At 43.4% G+C, this 18,775-nt stretch overlaps 1 protein-coding gene across 1 annotated transcript in view; it reads right to left on the reverse strand.

Annotated features, from left to right (window-relative positions):
- Window positions 1-2,220: 2,220 nt before the first annotated feature.
- Window positions 2,221-18,775, reverse strand: part of LOC121554193 (trithorax group protein osa-like) — a 114,182-nt gene continuing 97,627 nt past the window's right edge. Inside the window, exons 3-6 of the mRNA XM_045211839.1 lie at window positions 5,114-5,218; window positions 4,868-4,943; window positions 3,870-4,096; window positions 2,221-3,796 (exon numbers count right to left, since the gene is read on the reverse strand). Coding sequence (XP_045067774.1) covers window positions 2,729-3,796; window positions 3,870-4,096; window positions 4,868-4,943; window positions 5,114-5,218 — 1,476 coding nt within the window. The 3' untranslated portion in view covers window positions 2,221-2,728. The remainder of the gene's footprint in view (window positions 3,797-3,869; window positions 4,097-4,867; window positions 4,944-5,113; window positions 5,219-18,775) is intronic.

Raw genomic sequence — 18,775 nt, forward strand, 5'->3', positions numbered from 1 at the left:
TCAGGGAGAAAGTGTGTGTGTGTGTGTGCATATGTGTGAAAGCCTTTGGATTCAAAATAAGTTCAGAGAGAAAGCCTGAGAAATGAACAGGGTTTCCCCCCTATGGTTCCATAGTGTGATGTTGTCATGAACCACGTTAACTGCAGTATCGACGGAAAATCTATGTGTTCTGTGCGGAATACTTGACACACATTAGAATGCCCAGGAGGTTATATGTGTAGTTCGTACAATGACCACTAGAGGCCGCTACTCGCTAACATCATGGAAGGTGGAACGTGTGTCAATGTGACGCATGTTAGACAAAGGGAAGAATAGGAGTGGAAGGCTATTGTTTAGACATGGTAATTGAACTAGGCAATACCTCGGGCATGAAAGAGAAGGGAAAAAAGAAGGGAATTATTAAAAAACTGAGTGAAAAACAGAACTTGGCAGAACCCGTGTGGATTAAAAAAGCCAGACGCCATTTATTTTCTTTCTTTTTTTCCATCTATACAGTTTATTATTTTAAATCAAATAAAAACTCAAGACAAGAACTAAAAATATAATCACAGATAATCAATGAATCCCTTGTTAAATCGCCGTCCCCCCGCCTGTGTGGTCCTAAGGTAGGGGAAACCCTTCTGGGGGTGCCTCCTAATAGTCTTGACAAGCTTCCTCTCCTAGTCTCCTCTCTGTCATCAGCACCAATCTGAATGGATAGGAATAGCTTCCTCTCCTAGTCTCCTCTCTGTCATCAGCACCAATCTGAATGGATAGGAATAGGATAGGTGAAAGTAATATGGCGGAATCCTACTAGCAAACCAGCTTTCACCTGTCCAGTAATTTTTTTCTGATCAGTGTGAATGAAGGAGAGGAGACAAGGAGAGGAGCCAACTCTAGACTATTGACATGTGTCCTTATAGAGTGCGGCACAGTGGATTGTTGTTGGTATTGGAATGACATACATAGCAAAGTGCCCATAGAAATAGAATGAAACGAACGGAATTGGAACCTTATGGCATAATTTATTTGAATAGGTATGCCTGTTCTACTCATTCTAATTCTATGATAGTGCCTTCCACTTTACGTGCTGTTTACCTTGTGATAAGGTAATACAGATAAAAGAGATTATATTGTAGTCTTGGATTGTAATGAAATGTTGACAATGTCTAAGTCGATAGATATATTGTCTGTGAACAAAGATATTACACTACAGTAGATGGACCAAGATAATGAACTTTCAACTTTCACCTCACAGGTATGGAGTGCAGGTAGTGCCAGAGTTTGTTTTGTTTTGTTTTTAGTCATTTAGCAGACGCTCTTATCCAGAGCGACTTACAGGAGCAATTAGGGTTAAGTGCCTTGCTCAAGGGCACATCGACAGATTTTTCACCTAGTCGGCTCGGGGATTAGAACCAGCGACCTTTCGGTTACTGGCACTATGCTCTTAACCACTAAGCTACCTGCCGCCCTAGAGTGAGAGATGGTGTGTGTGTGTGTGTGTGTTTGTAAATGTTCTCCATCACCTATCAAAAGAACCATTGGCCATTGGGGCACCAGGAGTCGAGTTATGTCAAAAACATAACAAATATGTCATAACATTGTAATACACAGTATTACTGAGAGAAAAAAAAACGAACTGTATTGACTTGCATATTTAAAACAAATTAAAACAGATTTCATTTCGTGAGCTATAATTTCAATCATTTTTTATTTATTTTTTATGTACAAAGGGAATCTGAAGACTTGTAACCTGCAGAAAAGAAGTATAAATATGTGTACTTCTCTTTTGTGTATGATACAGTTTACCCCACACGACTGATCCAAATCAAAATAGTGATAACAAATTGCCATGGTAACATTGGCAGATCATCTCTGTAGTTCCTTTGGCCAATCAGTGATATATATTACCCCAAACTGATCAGGGATTGGCTGTATTTCCCTGTATATTAATTCACCTTTGTATTGGCTCAAAGACATTATGTGAGAGCAGGAGCTAATCCGATTGGTTAATCTGCAATTGTCATGTTTTTGAGCTGTGCTTCCAAATCCCACCCAATTACTTTGATACGAAAGTAAACCTCAGATTTGGTGTTGCAAATTCAACTGAATTTAGAAACAGATCACAACAATGCACTGAAAAACATTGGACCAATTGCATTGTTGGAGGACATTGATTTTATCCAATCACAGTGCGTTTTATACACCTATCCCTTTGATAGGAGAAATCCCTACGGGGGAGAAATTTCAAACAACTTTATTAGTCCACTGTTCAAGCTACAGACACAGAAACAACCAATGAGAATGCGACTCCACTACTCTGTTGCTAGCGCTTTAGAGTGAAGCTTCTGTTTCCCAGGTAACCACGTGATGATGAGGTTCTGTGTGTTCCGTGAGTTCCATTTTGGCCATTCCCTCTTTCCAATATTGCCGCTGGCGATAAGGGACAGCACACCTTGCGGGGAATGTAGCCATTTTGGGGTGGGAGGCAAAGGTTGGTTTATGCGGCAGCAGCGGGTTGGCTGTGTAGTGCTCCAATCACATTCACTCAAACCGTCCACTCAAGTTAGGTATAACCATGGCACCTTCTACAACCTTCTAGAAAGATACACACACCTGTTATTACCAGTTATAAAGCCTTCATACGCCTTTTATATACCCTGTCCATTTCACACCCTTAACCCTAGCGCTTCTATACAGGAATGAGGTCAACTTACTGACCCCTGACATTTAACCTTTGACCCCACTCCTATGAGTTCTGCTCCAGGTACTCGTCTATCATAGTGAGGTTATTGAGCCAGTCCTCGTTTGACCCCACCAGAGTGTCAATAAAGTCTACCTCCCCTCCTCCACCACCACCAGGCCTACCCCCCATCCCCCCATTACTCTGCCCCTGCTGAGTGTACTCATACGGGGGTAGCTTGTGTCCAGGGTTCCCCTGACCTGGTCCATACCCGGGCCCATGGGGGTGGGGATGTTGGTGTGGGTGGGGTTGGGGGTGTTTGGTGACGACGGCCCCAGAGGCAGGATAGCTAGGTAGGGCCATACCGTGGACTGGGTGGGCTGGATGGTGGATCATACCAGGGGGAACGGGTTTCATCCCAGCCAGGGCCGAGAGGGGTCCCCTGGGCCTCATACCGGGCTGAAGTCCCTGGTGGACCATGGAGGGTAGGGGCTGCCCTGCCGTGGACACACCCAGCTTCTGCATCAGTCTCCTGGGAAAGGACGGCACCCCGACCCCTTGGTTGGAGGGTAACGATGGAGGTCCTTGGTGGGGGGCAAAATTGTTACCAACCCCGGGCATCCCCGACCGCAATGCCTGCTGGGTAAACTGGCCGTTGGGGTTCAGGTTGCAGCTTCCGTTGGTGCCCCCACCCCCTCCAGGAAATATGTGTCCGTGCGACTGCTGGTGATTGGCAGACGGGTCCATGTGGCCGTCGCTGCAGGGCATGCGATGTTGCATGGAATTCACTAGTCCCCCCTGCTGCTGCGGAGGCCACATTGCAGTCTGTTGTTGTTGTTGTTGTTGTTGTTGTTGTTGGTGTGTTTGCTGAGCGGTAAACATCAGACGTGGGAGTGGTGCCCCTCCACCACTATGGGCCTGTGGTAGATGCTGTGGGTGCTGGGGGTGACCAGGGGGTAACCCCGACCCAGGCCCTGACCCGGGCCCCGACCCCACGATTGTCATCCCCGTCCTGGACACCTGCTGCTGCATCCCAGGCCTTGGAGGACCAGCCGGACCGCCCATACCCATCATGCCGTGCGCCAACTGTGGTTGTCTCATTGGCATACCACCAGCATCAACAAACTCGCCCCCCTGTAGACAACAACAAGGATAATCAGAAAAACACAAAAACAACTGTCTTGTCTCAACTGTTAGTTCATCTTACCTGTGAAGGGTGATAGAAGGGCTGCTTGGAGCCTGGAGGACCACCCATGAAGGCGCCTACCGGCCTGCCCACTTGGGTGAGAGATCCTGGGGGTCCGGGGTGGCCTGGGTGGCCTGGGGGAAGGGAGAGGCGGCCGGGCCCAGATGGGAGGGGACCACCGTGGGATAGCTGGGGACCACCCATGGGGTAGCCAACACCACAGTCTGCAGAGAGAGGCCGACCACCACCTAGAAAGAGGGAAGGAGATGGAGGGAGGGAAGGAGATAGAGAGAGGAGAGAGGGAAGGAGAGAGAGGGAAGGATATAGAGAGGAGAGAGGGAATGAGATAGAGAGGGAAGGAGATGGAGAGAGGGAAGGCGATAGAGAGGGAAGGAGATAGAGAGGAGAGAGGGAAGGAGATAGAGAGGGAAGGAGATAGAGATGGATGGAGATAGAGAGAGGAGAGAGGGAAGGAGATAGAGAGAGGAGAGAGGGAAGGAGATGGAGAGGGAAGGAGATAGAGATGGATGGAGATAGAGAGAGGACAGCAGGAAGGAGGTAAAGAGGGAAGGAGATAGAGATAGAAGAGAGAGAAGGAGATAGAGAGGGAAGGAGATAGAGAGGAGAGAGGGAAGGAGATAGAGAGGGAAGGAGATAGAGAGGGAAGGAGATAGAGAGGAGAGAGGGAAGGAGATAGAGAGGGAAGGAGATAGAGAGAGGAGAGAGGGAAGGAGATAGAGAGGGAAGGAGATAGAGAGAGGAGAGAGGGAAGGAGATAGAGAGAGGAGAGAGGGAAGGAGATAGAGAGGGAAGGAGATAGAGAGAGGAGAGAGGGAAGGAGATAGAGAGAGAAGAGAGGGAAGGAGAAGAGTCTAAGACCTGAGAATATCCATCCTTCTGATTTCATGTCATTTTGAGTGCTTGCTGGTGATAATGAAAGCCAATATTATTTAGATAATACTTACTGGAATTAATAGGGAAATAAAACATTCAACATTTAGTTTGGTGTTTGACTGTACCTGTAAATGGTGCCCCCTGCTGGCACTCAGCCATCTGTGCGCCGTTCATCTGGTTCATCTGCCTCTTCTGCTCCTGCTGAACAACACAACATCCCAGTATTTAGCCTATGTAGGCTACTAACACAAAGACACTAGCCACAATGCGTATTCACTGCAAAAAACAAACAAACAAACTTCAAAAAGCCCAAGACCTTGTCTGTCTGTCTGTCAGTCAGTAAGTCTCTTTCTCCATCCCTCCCTAAGTACCTGTTGTAGGTGTCTCCTGATGAGCAGCAGGTTGTTGTAGTTGGTCTGGGTTGGACGGGGCACCGATGGGTCCTGAAGACCTGGGACCATACCTGGGGTCTGCTCCTGGAGAGAGAGGGAGAGGGAGGGAGGGGGAGAGAGGGGGAGAGAGAGATCATTTTCACAGAGAAGCAAAATGTAGAAAAAGTGGTCATTTTCATGACAACAAAATGTTTCCTTTCATGACCGAAAAGCATGCACATGAGATTTGGTTCTGAAATAAATGAAATGCTTATCCAGTTAAAGGTATGTCTAAGAAAAATAAGAAAAAAACCCAGCCAGACATCTTTTCCCTGCTTTGTTATAAAACATGGCTTCCTTCCTTCCCGACCAGTGGGGTCGTAAATAACTGTATGTTCCAAGTGGTTCCAGGAGCCAAAGCTATGTGTTTGTGTTGGCCCTGTAGACTGTCCCCAATCAGTCGTTCCCACGTGAGCAACTCTTCCCCCTATCCGTCCCTCCCTCCTTCGCTCCCTCCTTCCCTCCAACCCCCATCGCATTTTCCCCTGGTTATCACAAAGCCAGCACATTCCAAAGATGTATAGCCTTTCCCTGCCGCCACCAAAACACACACACACACACTAAGCTCCTCCCGACACCATGTCTTTCACTTGGGATGGTGGCTTAAATGGAAATGGAAAAGGGCCGGGGGGGGAAAGGAGGGATGAGGGATCTCCTCTCATCACTGTCCTGCTGTTGAGCCGTTCTATCTCTTTCTCTCTCGTTCCTTCTCTTTCTGTGTTTTCTCCCCTCCTACATTTCATTTCCATCTTATTTAGAGTGGGTATCCCAAGTCATTAAGGCTAGCGCCATGCTTTAACCAACTGAGCTATCGGACCCATCTTACAACCGTGTTATAGCTTTAGCCTCAGGACATTGAAGCCATTGATAAAGTGTTAGTATGCAGGTCAGGTATGTGTGTGTGTGTGTGTGTGTGTGTGTGTGTGTGTGTGTGTGTGTGTGTGTGTGTGTGTGTGTGTCTAGCCCCAGATGGAGTATCAGGTCTCTCTTCCAGTGGAAATGAATGGCATGTCAGCAGCAGGGCTGATAATGGCTATTGATCTAACCTACACTACCTCTGAGAGAGAGAGAGAGAGGGGATAGAGAGAGAGAGAGAGAAAGAGGATAGATCTAGAGAACAGATGGAAGGGGGGATAGATAGAGAGAAGGGTTGGGGAGAGAAAGAGAAAGGGGTAGAGAGTGAAGAGTGAAGAGAGGGCTGGAGAGGGGGGGGATAAGAGAAAGATGGATGCAGGGAGGGGTAGATAGAGAGAAAAATTGAAAATATATTATAATGTCACTTGGGGGTAACATACCAAAGCAGGTCAATGCTGGAAAGAAAGAAATCATATTTTGTTCAATATCACCTGAAACCAACCCTAAAATCAGACAGCCATTTCAACCTCTATGGAAGTGTCAATTCCTACAACAGCCACTAGATGACGGAGTAGCACTCTAAAGCCTCTCCTAATCAGATGGTGCTTCAGTAACCCTCTGATTCGTCCAGGAGTGGGTCACCCTCTGCAACAAAATCTGTTATCTAGAGTAGCTAGGCTACTACTGCTGCTTCTAATGACAGAATTTAAATATTAATGTTCTCTCTCTCTCTCTCTCTCTCTCTCTGTCTGTATCTGTCTCTCTCTCTCTCTCTCTCTCTCTCTCTCTCTCTCTCTCTCTCAATTTCAATTCAAGGGCTTTACTGGCATGGGAAACGTATGTTAACATTGCCAAAGCAAGTGAAGTAGTTAGTAAACAAAAGTGAAATAAACAATAAATATTAACAGTAAACATTACACTCAGAAGTTCCAAAAGAATAAAGACATTTCAAATGTCAATGTGCAAATAGTTAAAGTACAAATGTGAAAATAAATAACCATAAATATGGGTTGTATTTACAATGGGGTTTGTTCTTCACTGGTTGCCCTTTTCTTGTGGCAACAGGTCACAAATCTTGCTGCTGTGATGGCACACTGTGGTTTTTCACCCAGTAGATAAGGGAGTTTATCAAAAATTGGGTTTGTTTTCGAATTCTTTGTAGATCTCTGTAATCTGAGGAAAATATGTGTCTCTAATATGGTCATACATTTGGCAGGAGGTTAGGAAGTGCAGCTCAGTTCCCACCTCATTTTGTGGGCAGTATGCACATAGCCTGTCTTCTCTTGAGAGCCAGGTCTGCCTACGGCGGCCTTTCTCAATAGCAAGGCTATGCTCACTGAGTCTGTACATAGTCAAAGCTTTCCTTAAGTTTGGGTCAGTCGCAGTGGTCAGGTATTCTGCCACTGTGTACTCTCTGTTTAGAGACAAATAACATTCTATTTTGCTCTGTTGTTTTGTTACTTTTTTCCAATGTGTCAAGTAATTCTCTTTTTGTTTTCTCATGATTTGGTTGGGTCTAATTGTGTTGTTGTTGTTGTCCTGGGGCTCTGTGGGGTCTGTTTGTGTTTGTGAACAGAGCCCCAGGACCAACATACTTAGGGGACTCTTCTCCAAGTTAATCTCTTTGAAGGTGATGGCTTTGTTATCGAAGGTTTGGGAATCGCTTCCTTTTAAGTGGTTATAGAATCTAACAGCTCTTTTCTGGATTTTGCTAGTTAGCAGGTATCGGCCTAATTCTGCTCCGCATGCATTATTTGGTGTTTTTCGTTGTACACAGAGGATATTTTTACAGAATTCTGCATGCAGTCTCAATTTGGTGTTTGCACCAGATCATCAGCAAACAGTAGACATTTGACATCAGATTCTAGTAGGGTGAGGCCGGGTGCTGCAGACTGTTCTAGTGCTCTCGCCAATTCGTTGATATATATATTGAAGAGGGTGGGGCTTAAACTGCATCCCTGTCTCACCCCACGGCCCTGTGGAAAGAAATGTGTGTGTTTTTTGCCCATTTTAACCGCACACTTGTTGTTTGTGTACATGGATTTTATAATGTCGTATGTTTTTCCCCCAACCCCACTTTCCATCAATTTGTATAGCATGCCAAATTGAGTCAAAAGCTTTTTTGAAATCAACAAAGCATGAGAAGACTTTGCCTTTGTTTTGGTTTGTTTGTTTGTCAATTAGGGTGTGCAGGGTGAATACGTGGTCTGTCGTACGGTAATTAGGTAAAAAGCCAATTTGACATTTGCTCAATACATTGTTTTCACTGAGGAAATGAACTAGTCTGCTGTTAATGATAATGCAGAGGATTTTCCCAAGATTGCTGTTGACGCATATCCCACGGTAGTTATTGGGGTCAAATTTGACTCCACTTTTGTGGATTGGGGTGATCAGTCCTTGGTTCCAAATATTGGGGAAGATGCCAGAGCTAAGGATGATGTTAAAGAGTTTAAGTATAGCCAATTGGAATTTGTGGTCTGTATATTTGATCATTTCATTGAGGATACCATCAACACCACAGGCCTTTTTGGGTTGGAGGGTTTGTATTTTGTCCTGTAGTTCATTCAATGTAATTGGAGAATCCAGTGGGTTCTGGTAGCCTTTAATAGTTGATTCTAAGATTTGTATTTGATCATGTATATTTTTTTGCTGTTTGTTCTTTGTTATAGGGCCAAAAAGATTGGAGAAGTGGTTTACCCATACATCTCCGTTTTGGATAGATAGCTCTTCGTGTTGTTGTTTGTTTAGTGTTTTCCAATTTTCCCAGAAGTGGTTAGAGTCTATGGATTCTTCAATTACATTGAGCTGATTTCTGACATGCTGTTCCTTCTTTTTCCATAGTGTATTTCTGTATTGTTTTAGTGATTCACCATAGTGAAGGCGTAGGCTCAGGTTTTCTGGGTCTCTATGTTTTTGGTTGGATAGGTTTCTCAATTTCTTTCTTAGGTTTTTGCATTCTTCATCAAACCATTTGTCACTGTTGTTACTTTTCTTCGGTTTTCTGTTAGAGATTTTTTGATTTGATAGGGAAGCTGTGAGGTCAAATATACTGATTAGGTTTTCTACTGCCAAGTTTACACCTTCACTATTACAGTGGAACGTTTTGTCCAGGAAGTTGTCTAAAAGAAATTGAATTTGTTGTTGCCTAATTGTTTTTTGGTAGGTTTCGACACTACTTTTCTTCCATCTGTAGCATTTCTTGATATTATTCAGTTCCTTTGGCTTTGATGCCTCATGATTGAGTATTGCTCTGTTCAAGTAGACTGTGATTTTGCTGTGGTCTGATAGGGGGGTCAGTGGACTGACTGTGAACGCTCTGAGAGACTCTGGGTTGAGGTCAGTGATAAAGTAGTCTACAGTACTACTGCCAAGAGATGAGCTATAGGTGTACCTACCTTAGGAGTCCCCTCGAAGCCTACCATTGACTATGTACATACCCAGTGTGCGACAGAGCTGCAGGAGTTGTGACCCGTTTTTGTTGGTAATGTTGTCGTAGTTGTGCCTAGGGGGGCATATGGGGGAGGGAATGCTGTCACCTCCAGGTAGGTTTTTGTCCCCTTGTGTGCTGAGGGTGTCAGGTTCTTGTCCAGTTCTTGCATTTAGGTCGCCATAGACTAGTACATGTCCCTGGGTCTGGAAATGATTGATTTCTCTCTCTCTCTCTCTCTCTCTCTCTCTCTCTCTCTCTCTCTCTCCACAGCAAATTAGCTAGTGTTTCTTTTTCAGTGTAACATTTCTAGTGTTGATTCAGGAGTGAAATTCACTGTGAAATTAACACTGAGTGGTGTAAAATAACCCCCAGTGTCGGTGTTAATATCCAGAGTTATTGTTTTACCTGTGGAGAGTAAAGCGGTCCCATCAAAACCACACCCATCATTATCATATTTCCCAGCATGCTCTACTGCAGGTTTATGTTTTAGGATTGTCTTTAATATCTGTGTTTTTGCATGTACTTTGATTGATTGATTAATCTTATGCTACACAAAGATAAATAACATACATTTTTCTAAACTAATCCAATAATTTAGTTAGATTGATTGCACCCATTACTGAGATGGTTGTTCCGGTTTAAATGGTTTCTGAATGCAGGTTAATAAAAATTCCAACTGTAGGATATCCTAACTCTGGCTGGATTCCAATAGGAATTACACATCACTTTTGCAAGCCAGCATAATGTGACTTGCAGGCCTGATGTGGCCTGTAAACCAGGAGTTTCCTAACGCCACTGTATTAGGGTAAAGTTGGACATCAACTAGACCAGTGGTTCCCAAAAACTTTTCCTTGGAGCCCCCCCTACTTGTATCTAAGAAAAGCTGAGCCCCCCCCCAAATAATAAAGTGATGCATTCCAAATCTTTATTGGCAAAAATTTACATCAATTATAGTTTTTCTTTCCTTTTCTCTTTGGTTTGCCCTGGTTATCTTTGTGTATAATCAACTGTAGGCCCATACACACACATTGTTACCAAAATAATAATAATAATGATTCATTATCAGCATAATAAGTGATTAACAGCACCTATATAGCTCTGTCCTAGATCTCCCTCAGACCAATCCTATATAGCTCTGTCCTAGATCTCCCTCAGACCAATCCATATAGCTCTGTCCTAGATCTCCCTCAGACCAATCCTATATAGCTCTGTCCTAGATCTCCCTCAGACCAATCCTATATAGCTCTGTCCTAGATCTCCCTCAGACCAATCCTATATAGCTCTGTCCTAGATCTCCCTCAGACCAATCCTATATAGCTCTGTCCTAGATCTCCCTCAGACCAATCCTATATAGCTCTGTCCTAGATCTCCCTCAGACCAATCCTATATAGCTCTGTCCTAGATCTCCCTCAGACCAATCCTATATAGCTCTGTCCTAGATCTCCCTCAGACCAATCCTATATAGCTCTGTCCTAGATCTCCCTCAGACCAATCCTATATAGCTCTGTCCTAGATCTCCCTCAGACCAATCCTATATAGCTCTGTCCTAGATCTCCCTCAGACCAATCCTATATAGCTCTGTCCTAGATCTATATATATACAGTATATATCTATATAGAAGGATATAAGGGTCCATCACCCATGATTCCTTTGATAAGTATTCGTCAACATCAGCAAAACGGGATTTAATTTCCTCCCGAAGCATGTTCATGTGCCTGGTAAACTCAGTGCGTAAAGACGCAGGCACATTGCCACCAGACTGTTTCATCAGCATTGGAGATTGTTGTAGCTCCCCTTTTGACATTTATCCAACTCTGTACTCCAGTTTCTGCACAAAAGCGTCGAGAGAGTCTTTGCACTGCATGACGTTTGATTCAGGACCCTGCATCCGCTTGTTTGTCTCATTGTAGAGAGTGAATGTATCCGCTAGGTATGCCGTTTTGATCCAAAACGCATCAATCAGCTGTTTGCACAGTGGTCGATTGTGATCTTGCAAGAATTCCTTAATTTATTCCTGCAGTTCCATAAAACGCACAAGCACTTGTCCACGTGACAACCAGCGTACCTCTGTGTGTAACAGCAGTGTTTGATGTGCTTCATCCTCACACAGCTGGGCAAACAGTCTCTTGTTAGTAGGGTGAGCCTTAATAAAGTTTACAACTTTAACAACAGTTGCCAGGGTGTTACTAAGGTCTTCCGAAAGTTTTTTACTGGCCAATGCTTGGCGATGTAGCATGCAGAGGAAAATTGCGCACCCCGGGGCTTTTTCCTTCAATCAACTGTTAAATCCCTTGTTTTTGCCCATCAACGCTGCAGCCCCATCAGTGCAGCATGCAACAATATTCTCGTAGGGCAGATTGTTGGATGAGAGATATGAGTCCATAGCTATACAAATATCTTGGCCTGTTGTTGTTTTGGCTAGATTGGTAGACATAAGAATGTCTTGTTTCAAGTCATCACCGTCAATATATTGTACATAAACGATGAGCACGGATTCGTCTGACACTGTTGTTGTTTCATCCAACTGAATGGCAAAGGGAACATTCCTAAGCTACTCGTGCAGCTGGTTTTGACAATCTCCAGCCATTTTATCAATTCTGTCTTTGACAGTGTTGTCAGAGAGTGGGACGGTTCTCACTTTATCCACCACCTGTGGGCCACAGCCTCTCTACAATTTTCAGGCAGGCGGGTTTGATTCGCTGCTCTCCAATATTGTGCGGCTTTTAGCCTTGGCAATTAATAGCGAACACTCAAATGACTTAGATGGGCCTTGGCATTGCAAGCATATGATTTTTAATAACATTTTAAAATGTATTAATTTTACAATTAAATTATAGTGGAATTTTTTTATGCATGTTTGACCTCAAAGTAAATGAGATCACGCGCACCCCCCGTGAACTCTGGTGTCCCCCTAAGGGGGCGCGGACCCCAGGTTGGGAACCACTGAACTAGACCAATAAGTAAGACGTTATGATATTCATAATGTATTGTCATAGAGTTTAAGTTGAATGATAACATTTGCCTAGAAACTCACTTGGTGAAAGCCACAGGCCTTTAAAATGGAAAAATTCAACAACCATGTCTCTGTCACTACCAAATACAGTCATGGATGGTAACTACAATTTACTCAAAAAGAAAAGGCACCCTGGGAAATATGCAAATTAGGCTTCACACCATATAGTGTTAAAACGACACCTAAAAATGATTTACTGTAACACTACAGGTGTTAATGTCTTACACTGAGAAAGTGTAACAGCGTCAGCACTAAGCAAAGGGAGTCCAGTTTATTCTAAATCAAGTGTTATGTTTTACACTGTAGGTGTTGCATATTACTCTAATAATTGAATAGGGACACTGCAACAGAGTTAAATCCTTAACACTGTCGAAAGTGTTATTTTAACACCAGTACAGTGGGACTCATATGTTCACTGAAAATAGTGTACATTCTACACATTTGATTTTGCAGTCTCTCTCTCTCTCTCTCTCTCTCTCTCTCTCTCTCTCTCTCTCTCTCTCTCTCTCTCTCTCTCTCTCTCTCTCTCTCTCTCTCTCTCTCTCTCGTGTTGTCACCTTCCCTCCCTTTCCACAGACATTTGGCCAACCAAAACAAAACTTTGCCCTCTCCCTACTCAAACTCCTTGTGTGTGTGTGTGTGTGTGTTTTTCTGTGTGTATGTGCAGTCGACGGCTTTCTCTACAGGCATTAGAAAAGGGACAATTGGAAACATGGCTGGCCAGCCCTGGCATTTGACAGCTGCCTATCTAGCTTGTATTTAACAACGATAGGCGTGGGCTATTATATAATTGTTGTTATACCAAGGCATTGTTGAATACTAATTTCTGATTGGCTTGAAGGGCATTCTAGAATGGACATTAAAACCAGATAACGGGCCAGTTGTAAAAGATATCGACACAATAAGCGCCTACACATGCAGACTGTACTTGCTACAAAGTTACAGAAAGCTAAACCAACAACCACACAAACCAAAATTGGATACATTGTAAATGCAGGTCCAACGAGATGAGTGATCAACATGAATTTCTCTGGTACCTTCTGTTGCAGTCATGACGCAAGTGGCACTATGCTGTCAAATCCTCCCATGTTTCTAGTTTGACCAGCTGTTTTCAGCAACTGATATTTTTTTATTTGGTTGTCATATTGGCAGGTTTGCTAGCAACAAACAATTTAGCTAGCTTCTAGCCTAATTCTCAGACGAGAAGGTAAACTTTTCTAGCTATGCCAGGCAAAATTGGGATTTATCAGCTCATTGTTATGGATGTATCCAAATGAATGTCAATAGGAAACAGCTACTTTGCTGTAATTCTGGCTGCAGAGGTCGTGACTGTGTTAGCCAAAGCAAGCTGGCTAGCTAGCAAGCAAGGGATAAGAACGTTGCCAGCGAGCATGGCAACGGAACATAAAGAACAAACGACTGGGTGGCGTCCATAAATATTAAACTAATGGAATGAACGACTGGGTGGCGTCCATAAATATTAAACTAATGGAATGAACGACTGGGTGGCGTCCATAAATATTAAACTAATGGAATGAACGACTGGGTGGCGTCCATAAATATTAAACTAATGGAATGAACGACTGGGTGGCGCCATAAATATTAAACTAATGGAATGAACGACTGGGTGGCGTCCATAAATATTAAACTAATGGAATGAACGACTGGGTGGCGTCCATAAATATTAAACTAATGGAATGAACGACTGGGTGGCGTCCATAAATATTAAACTAATGTAATGAACGACTGGGTGGCGTCCATAAATATTAAACTAATGGAATGAACGACTGGGTGGCGTCCATAAATATTAAACTAATGGAATGAACGACTGGGTGGCGTCCATAAATATTAAACTAATGGAATGAACGACTGGGTGGCATCCATAAATATTAAACTAATGGAATGAACGACTGGGTGGCGTCCATAAATATTAAACTAATGGAATGAACGACTGGGTGGCGTCCATAAATATTAAACTAATGGAATGAACGACTGGGTGGCGTCCCATAAATATTAAACTAATGGAATGAACGACTGGGTGGCATCCATAAATATTAAACTAATGGAATGAACGACTGGGTGGCGTCCATAAATATTAAACTAATGGAATGAACGACTGGGTGGCGTCCATAAATATTAAACTAATGGAATGAACGACTGGGTGGCGTCCATAAATATTAAACTAATGGAATGAACGACTGGGTGGCGTCCATAAATATTAAACTAATGGAATGAACGACTGGGTGGCGTCCATAAATATTAAACTAATGGAATGAACGACTGGGTGGCGTCCATAAATATGAAACTAATAGAATGAACGACTGGGTGGCGTCCATAAATATGAAACTAATGGAATGAACGACTGGGTGGCGTCCATAAATATTAAACTAATGGAATGAACGACTGGGTGGCGTCCATAAATATGAAACTAATGGAATGAACGACTGGGTGGCGTCCATAAATATTAAACTAATGGAATGAACGACTGGGTGGCGTCCATAAATATTAAACTAATGGAATGAACGACTGGGTGGCGTCCATAAATATTAAACTAATGGAATGAACGACTGGGTGGCGTCCATAAATATTAAACTAATGGAATGAACGACTGGGTGGCGCCCATAAATATTAAACTAATGGAATGAACGACTGGGTGGCGTCCATAAATATTAAACTAATGGAATGAACGACTGGGTGGCGTCCATAAATATTAAACTAATGGAAAGAACGACTGGGTGGCGTCCATAAATATTAAACTAATGGAATGAACGACTGGGTGGCGTCCATAAATATTAAACTAATGGAATGAACGACTGGGTGGCGTCCATAAATATTAAACTAATGGAATGAACGACTGGGTGGCGTCCATAAATATTAAACTAATGGAAAGAACGACTGGGTGGCGTCCATAAATATTAAACTAATGGAATGAACGACTGGGTGGCGACCATAAATATTAAACTAATGGAATGAACGACTGGGTGGCGTCCATAAATATTAAACTAATGGAATGAACGACTGGGTGGCGTCCATAAATATTAAACTAATGGAATGAACGACTGGGTGGCGTCCATAAATATTAAACTAATGGAATGAACGACTGGGTGGCGTCCATAAATATTAAACTAATGGAATGAACGACTGGGTGGCGTCCATAAATATCGAACTAATGGAACGAACGACTGGGTCGCGTCTCTAGCAACCAAAAGATGAGAAAGTATGAATGATCTTATTAAAAATGTAAATATAAACAAAAAAAGGATTTCTACTGGTAAATGTGTGCTTTCATATTGTTTCTTTGGCAACTGTGGTATAAGCAGGATAAACGCGTCCTTTCTGTACATTACCTTGGAAAAATGATCTCCGCAAAGGGAACGTCAGCGTTTATCCCTTACTTGTATTACAGTTCTATTATCATTACAGAAGTCCTAAGTCCTACAGTCCCAAATCATAAAGAATACTTCTAGTAGTCTAACATACACAAAGTACACAACACATTGGGTATATTTAACCAACAATCATAGTTGACTGTTCCTTTTTAAACATATACCTGGGCTACTGTAGGTAGTCTACTAGTACTGCAGTGTGTTGAGCGACACTGAGCCAACACAAACACAAAGCATGAGATTGTAGGGTCTTGATAAGACCTGCTTCCTCTCTCCCTCTCTCTCTTTCCCTCTCTCCCCTATCTCTCTCCCTCTCTTTTTACAGAGAACAAACACTATATGCCCTGCTACCTTCTCACGACAGGCAGAGGGAACACTGGAAAGCTCTCTCTCTCTCTCTCTCTCTCTCTCTCTCTCTCTCTCTTCTCTCTCTCTCTCTCTCTCTCTCTCTCTCTCTCTCTCTCTCTCTCTCTCTCTCTCTCTCTCTCTCTGAAATGGAATTTGTGGCCAAAATAAAGCCAGTCTCTTTCTCTGATTATATGCATGTGCGTGTGTGACAAGCGTCTAGCTCTATACCGTGACAAGCAGTGTTTTAATCCACTTGGCATTCAAATGTGTGTTGAATATATTAGACTAACAGGTACTGTATCACCACAGTGTGGGAAATATCACAGCATGCACACACACAGTGTTGTGTGTCAGGGTATAGATGTTGTGTGTGTGTGTGTGTGTGTGTGTGTGTGTGTGTGTGTGTGTGTGTGTGTGTGTGTGTGTGTGTGTATCCTGTTGGATATTTATTGTTCATGTAGCACCCAGTTGACTGTCTGTCTCCACTAGTCATGTCGTTTTCTTTTCACTACAATAATACCCAGAATTCCAACAACAAATACTTCAGCATGCTTTTCCCTTCCTCAGTCTGTTGCCTCTAATTTCAAAATCAAAGTATAGTAGGTCTATGTAGAATGTATACACACACACACACACACACACACACACACACACACACACACACACACACACACACACGTCTAGTCCTGGACAGCATTTCCGTAAACAGGAAGGTCTTCTATATAGTAAACCTTTCAGCTGTCAGTCAGGAAGTGAAATTACCAACTATTTATTACCAACTATAAATTACCATGGGAAAAACACAACTAGAGACGGGAAGGAGAGATAGTGTGTGTGTGTGTGTGGACGGGGTACAGTCTGCAGTGCGACTGTGAGCTTAGACAGAGTGGCTGCATCCCAAATGGCACCCTATTCACTATATAGTGCACTACTTTTGACCAGATCCCTATGTGCCCTGGTCAAAAGTAGTGCACTATATAGTGAATAGGGTGCCATTTGGGATGTAGCGAGACAGGCAGACAGGCGGATAGGCGAACAGACGGGCAGACAGACAGACAGGCTCGGTTCTATTTGTGATGCTTGACGCGTTGCAAGTTCCGCCTCTCCCCATCTCCTCATTGGTTTTTAGGAGCATATACCCACGTGGGTGATTGAAAGATGAACTGAGGTCCATACTCCAGTCCAGTTGGTGGTGGTAATGCACCTTAAAGTTAGTTGCCAACTGCCATAATAAAGTCCAAAGAAGAAGAAGAAGCCTGAAGGAGGAGAGAACTAGAAACTAACTCTGTTTACCCTTTTATCTGTGGATTAAATGTCGGAGTAGAGGACCTTGTGCATTTCAGGTAAAATAAGATCCCAATGTTTACATCCCAGGACAAATTAACTAGCAACAGCAAGCTAGCTAGCTAAATTGCCATGAATTTTTTATGCTTTTCGACCTGTCCCCAAATTAATATAGTTGGTTCAGAGTTCGTTTTGATATTTCAACCTGCGTGTCCTGATCACGTCTCGTGTGGATGGACAAAATCAAAATGCGCGCGTGCCCGGTCTAGTCAGCATGTAATTGTAACCGTAAAACTAAACCTAACCCCTAAGCTTAAAATAGCCTTTGTCTTCATGGGGACGTGGGAAATGTCCCTACGAGGGATATTTTTCATTGTTTTACTATCCTTGTGGGGACCTTTGGGGATTTTAGGTCTCCACAAGGATAGAAGAACCAACCAACACACACACACACACACACACACACACACACACACACACACACATGCGGTGTAGAGACACTGACACACACATCAGTGTATCAGTGTTTTGAAGTAGGAAGAGTAGCTGCTGCCTCTGCAAAAGTAATAACATTGATCCAGATGTCAGAACAGAACAGACAGTTTGACTGCTGCTAACGCTTCAAAGACTTTATCTCCACGGCAACACTCTACACTTCAGTTAAGTCTACTACTGGGAATTAGTAGGAAGTACACACTACTGCACTAGGAAATATACACTACTGCATGAAGTACACGCTCCACTTTACTGTCTATACTACTACTACACTAAGAAGTACACACTACTGCATTTAGAAGGACACACGTCGGCACTACAAAGTCCACACTATGAAGTACACACCACAGCAGAAGTACAAGGTGGGTCTTAATAGCTATTCCTTTGAAGTGTAGTATAGTAGTGTACACTGTAGAGGTGGATGGGATGGAATGTACTCTTTCTATCATGTGTTGAAGACAACGATAACATGGCTGTATATGATGTGTGTATCTTTAAATCACATAATGAAATTACAGTGAATCAATCAATGGTTCCTTGTGGCTAATGCTAACTGGAGCTCCAGCGCTACAGGGGGCTGCCTGCCTGATGTCATCCCAGCAAGGGGGCTCGATGTGGGGCAGGGGGCTGTAACGTGGCTGGGTGTGTGGTGTTAGAAAGGGGAGGGGGGGTATGGTGTGTGTGTGTCTTTGCGTGTGTATAGTGTTTTGCATTAGCAGTCTGCCCAGAGTCTGTGTGTGTGCATGTGTGTGTGTGTGTGTGTGTGTGTGTGTGTGTGTTCTAGCCAGATT

The sequence above is a fragment of the Coregonus clupeaformis genome, chromosome 39, assembly GCF_020615455.1.
Source record: "Coregonus clupeaformis isolate EN_2021a chromosome 39, ASM2061545v1, whole genome shotgun sequence".
NCBI lineage: Eukaryota > Metazoa > Chordata > Actinopteri > Salmoniformes > Salmonidae > Coregonus > Coregonus clupeaformis.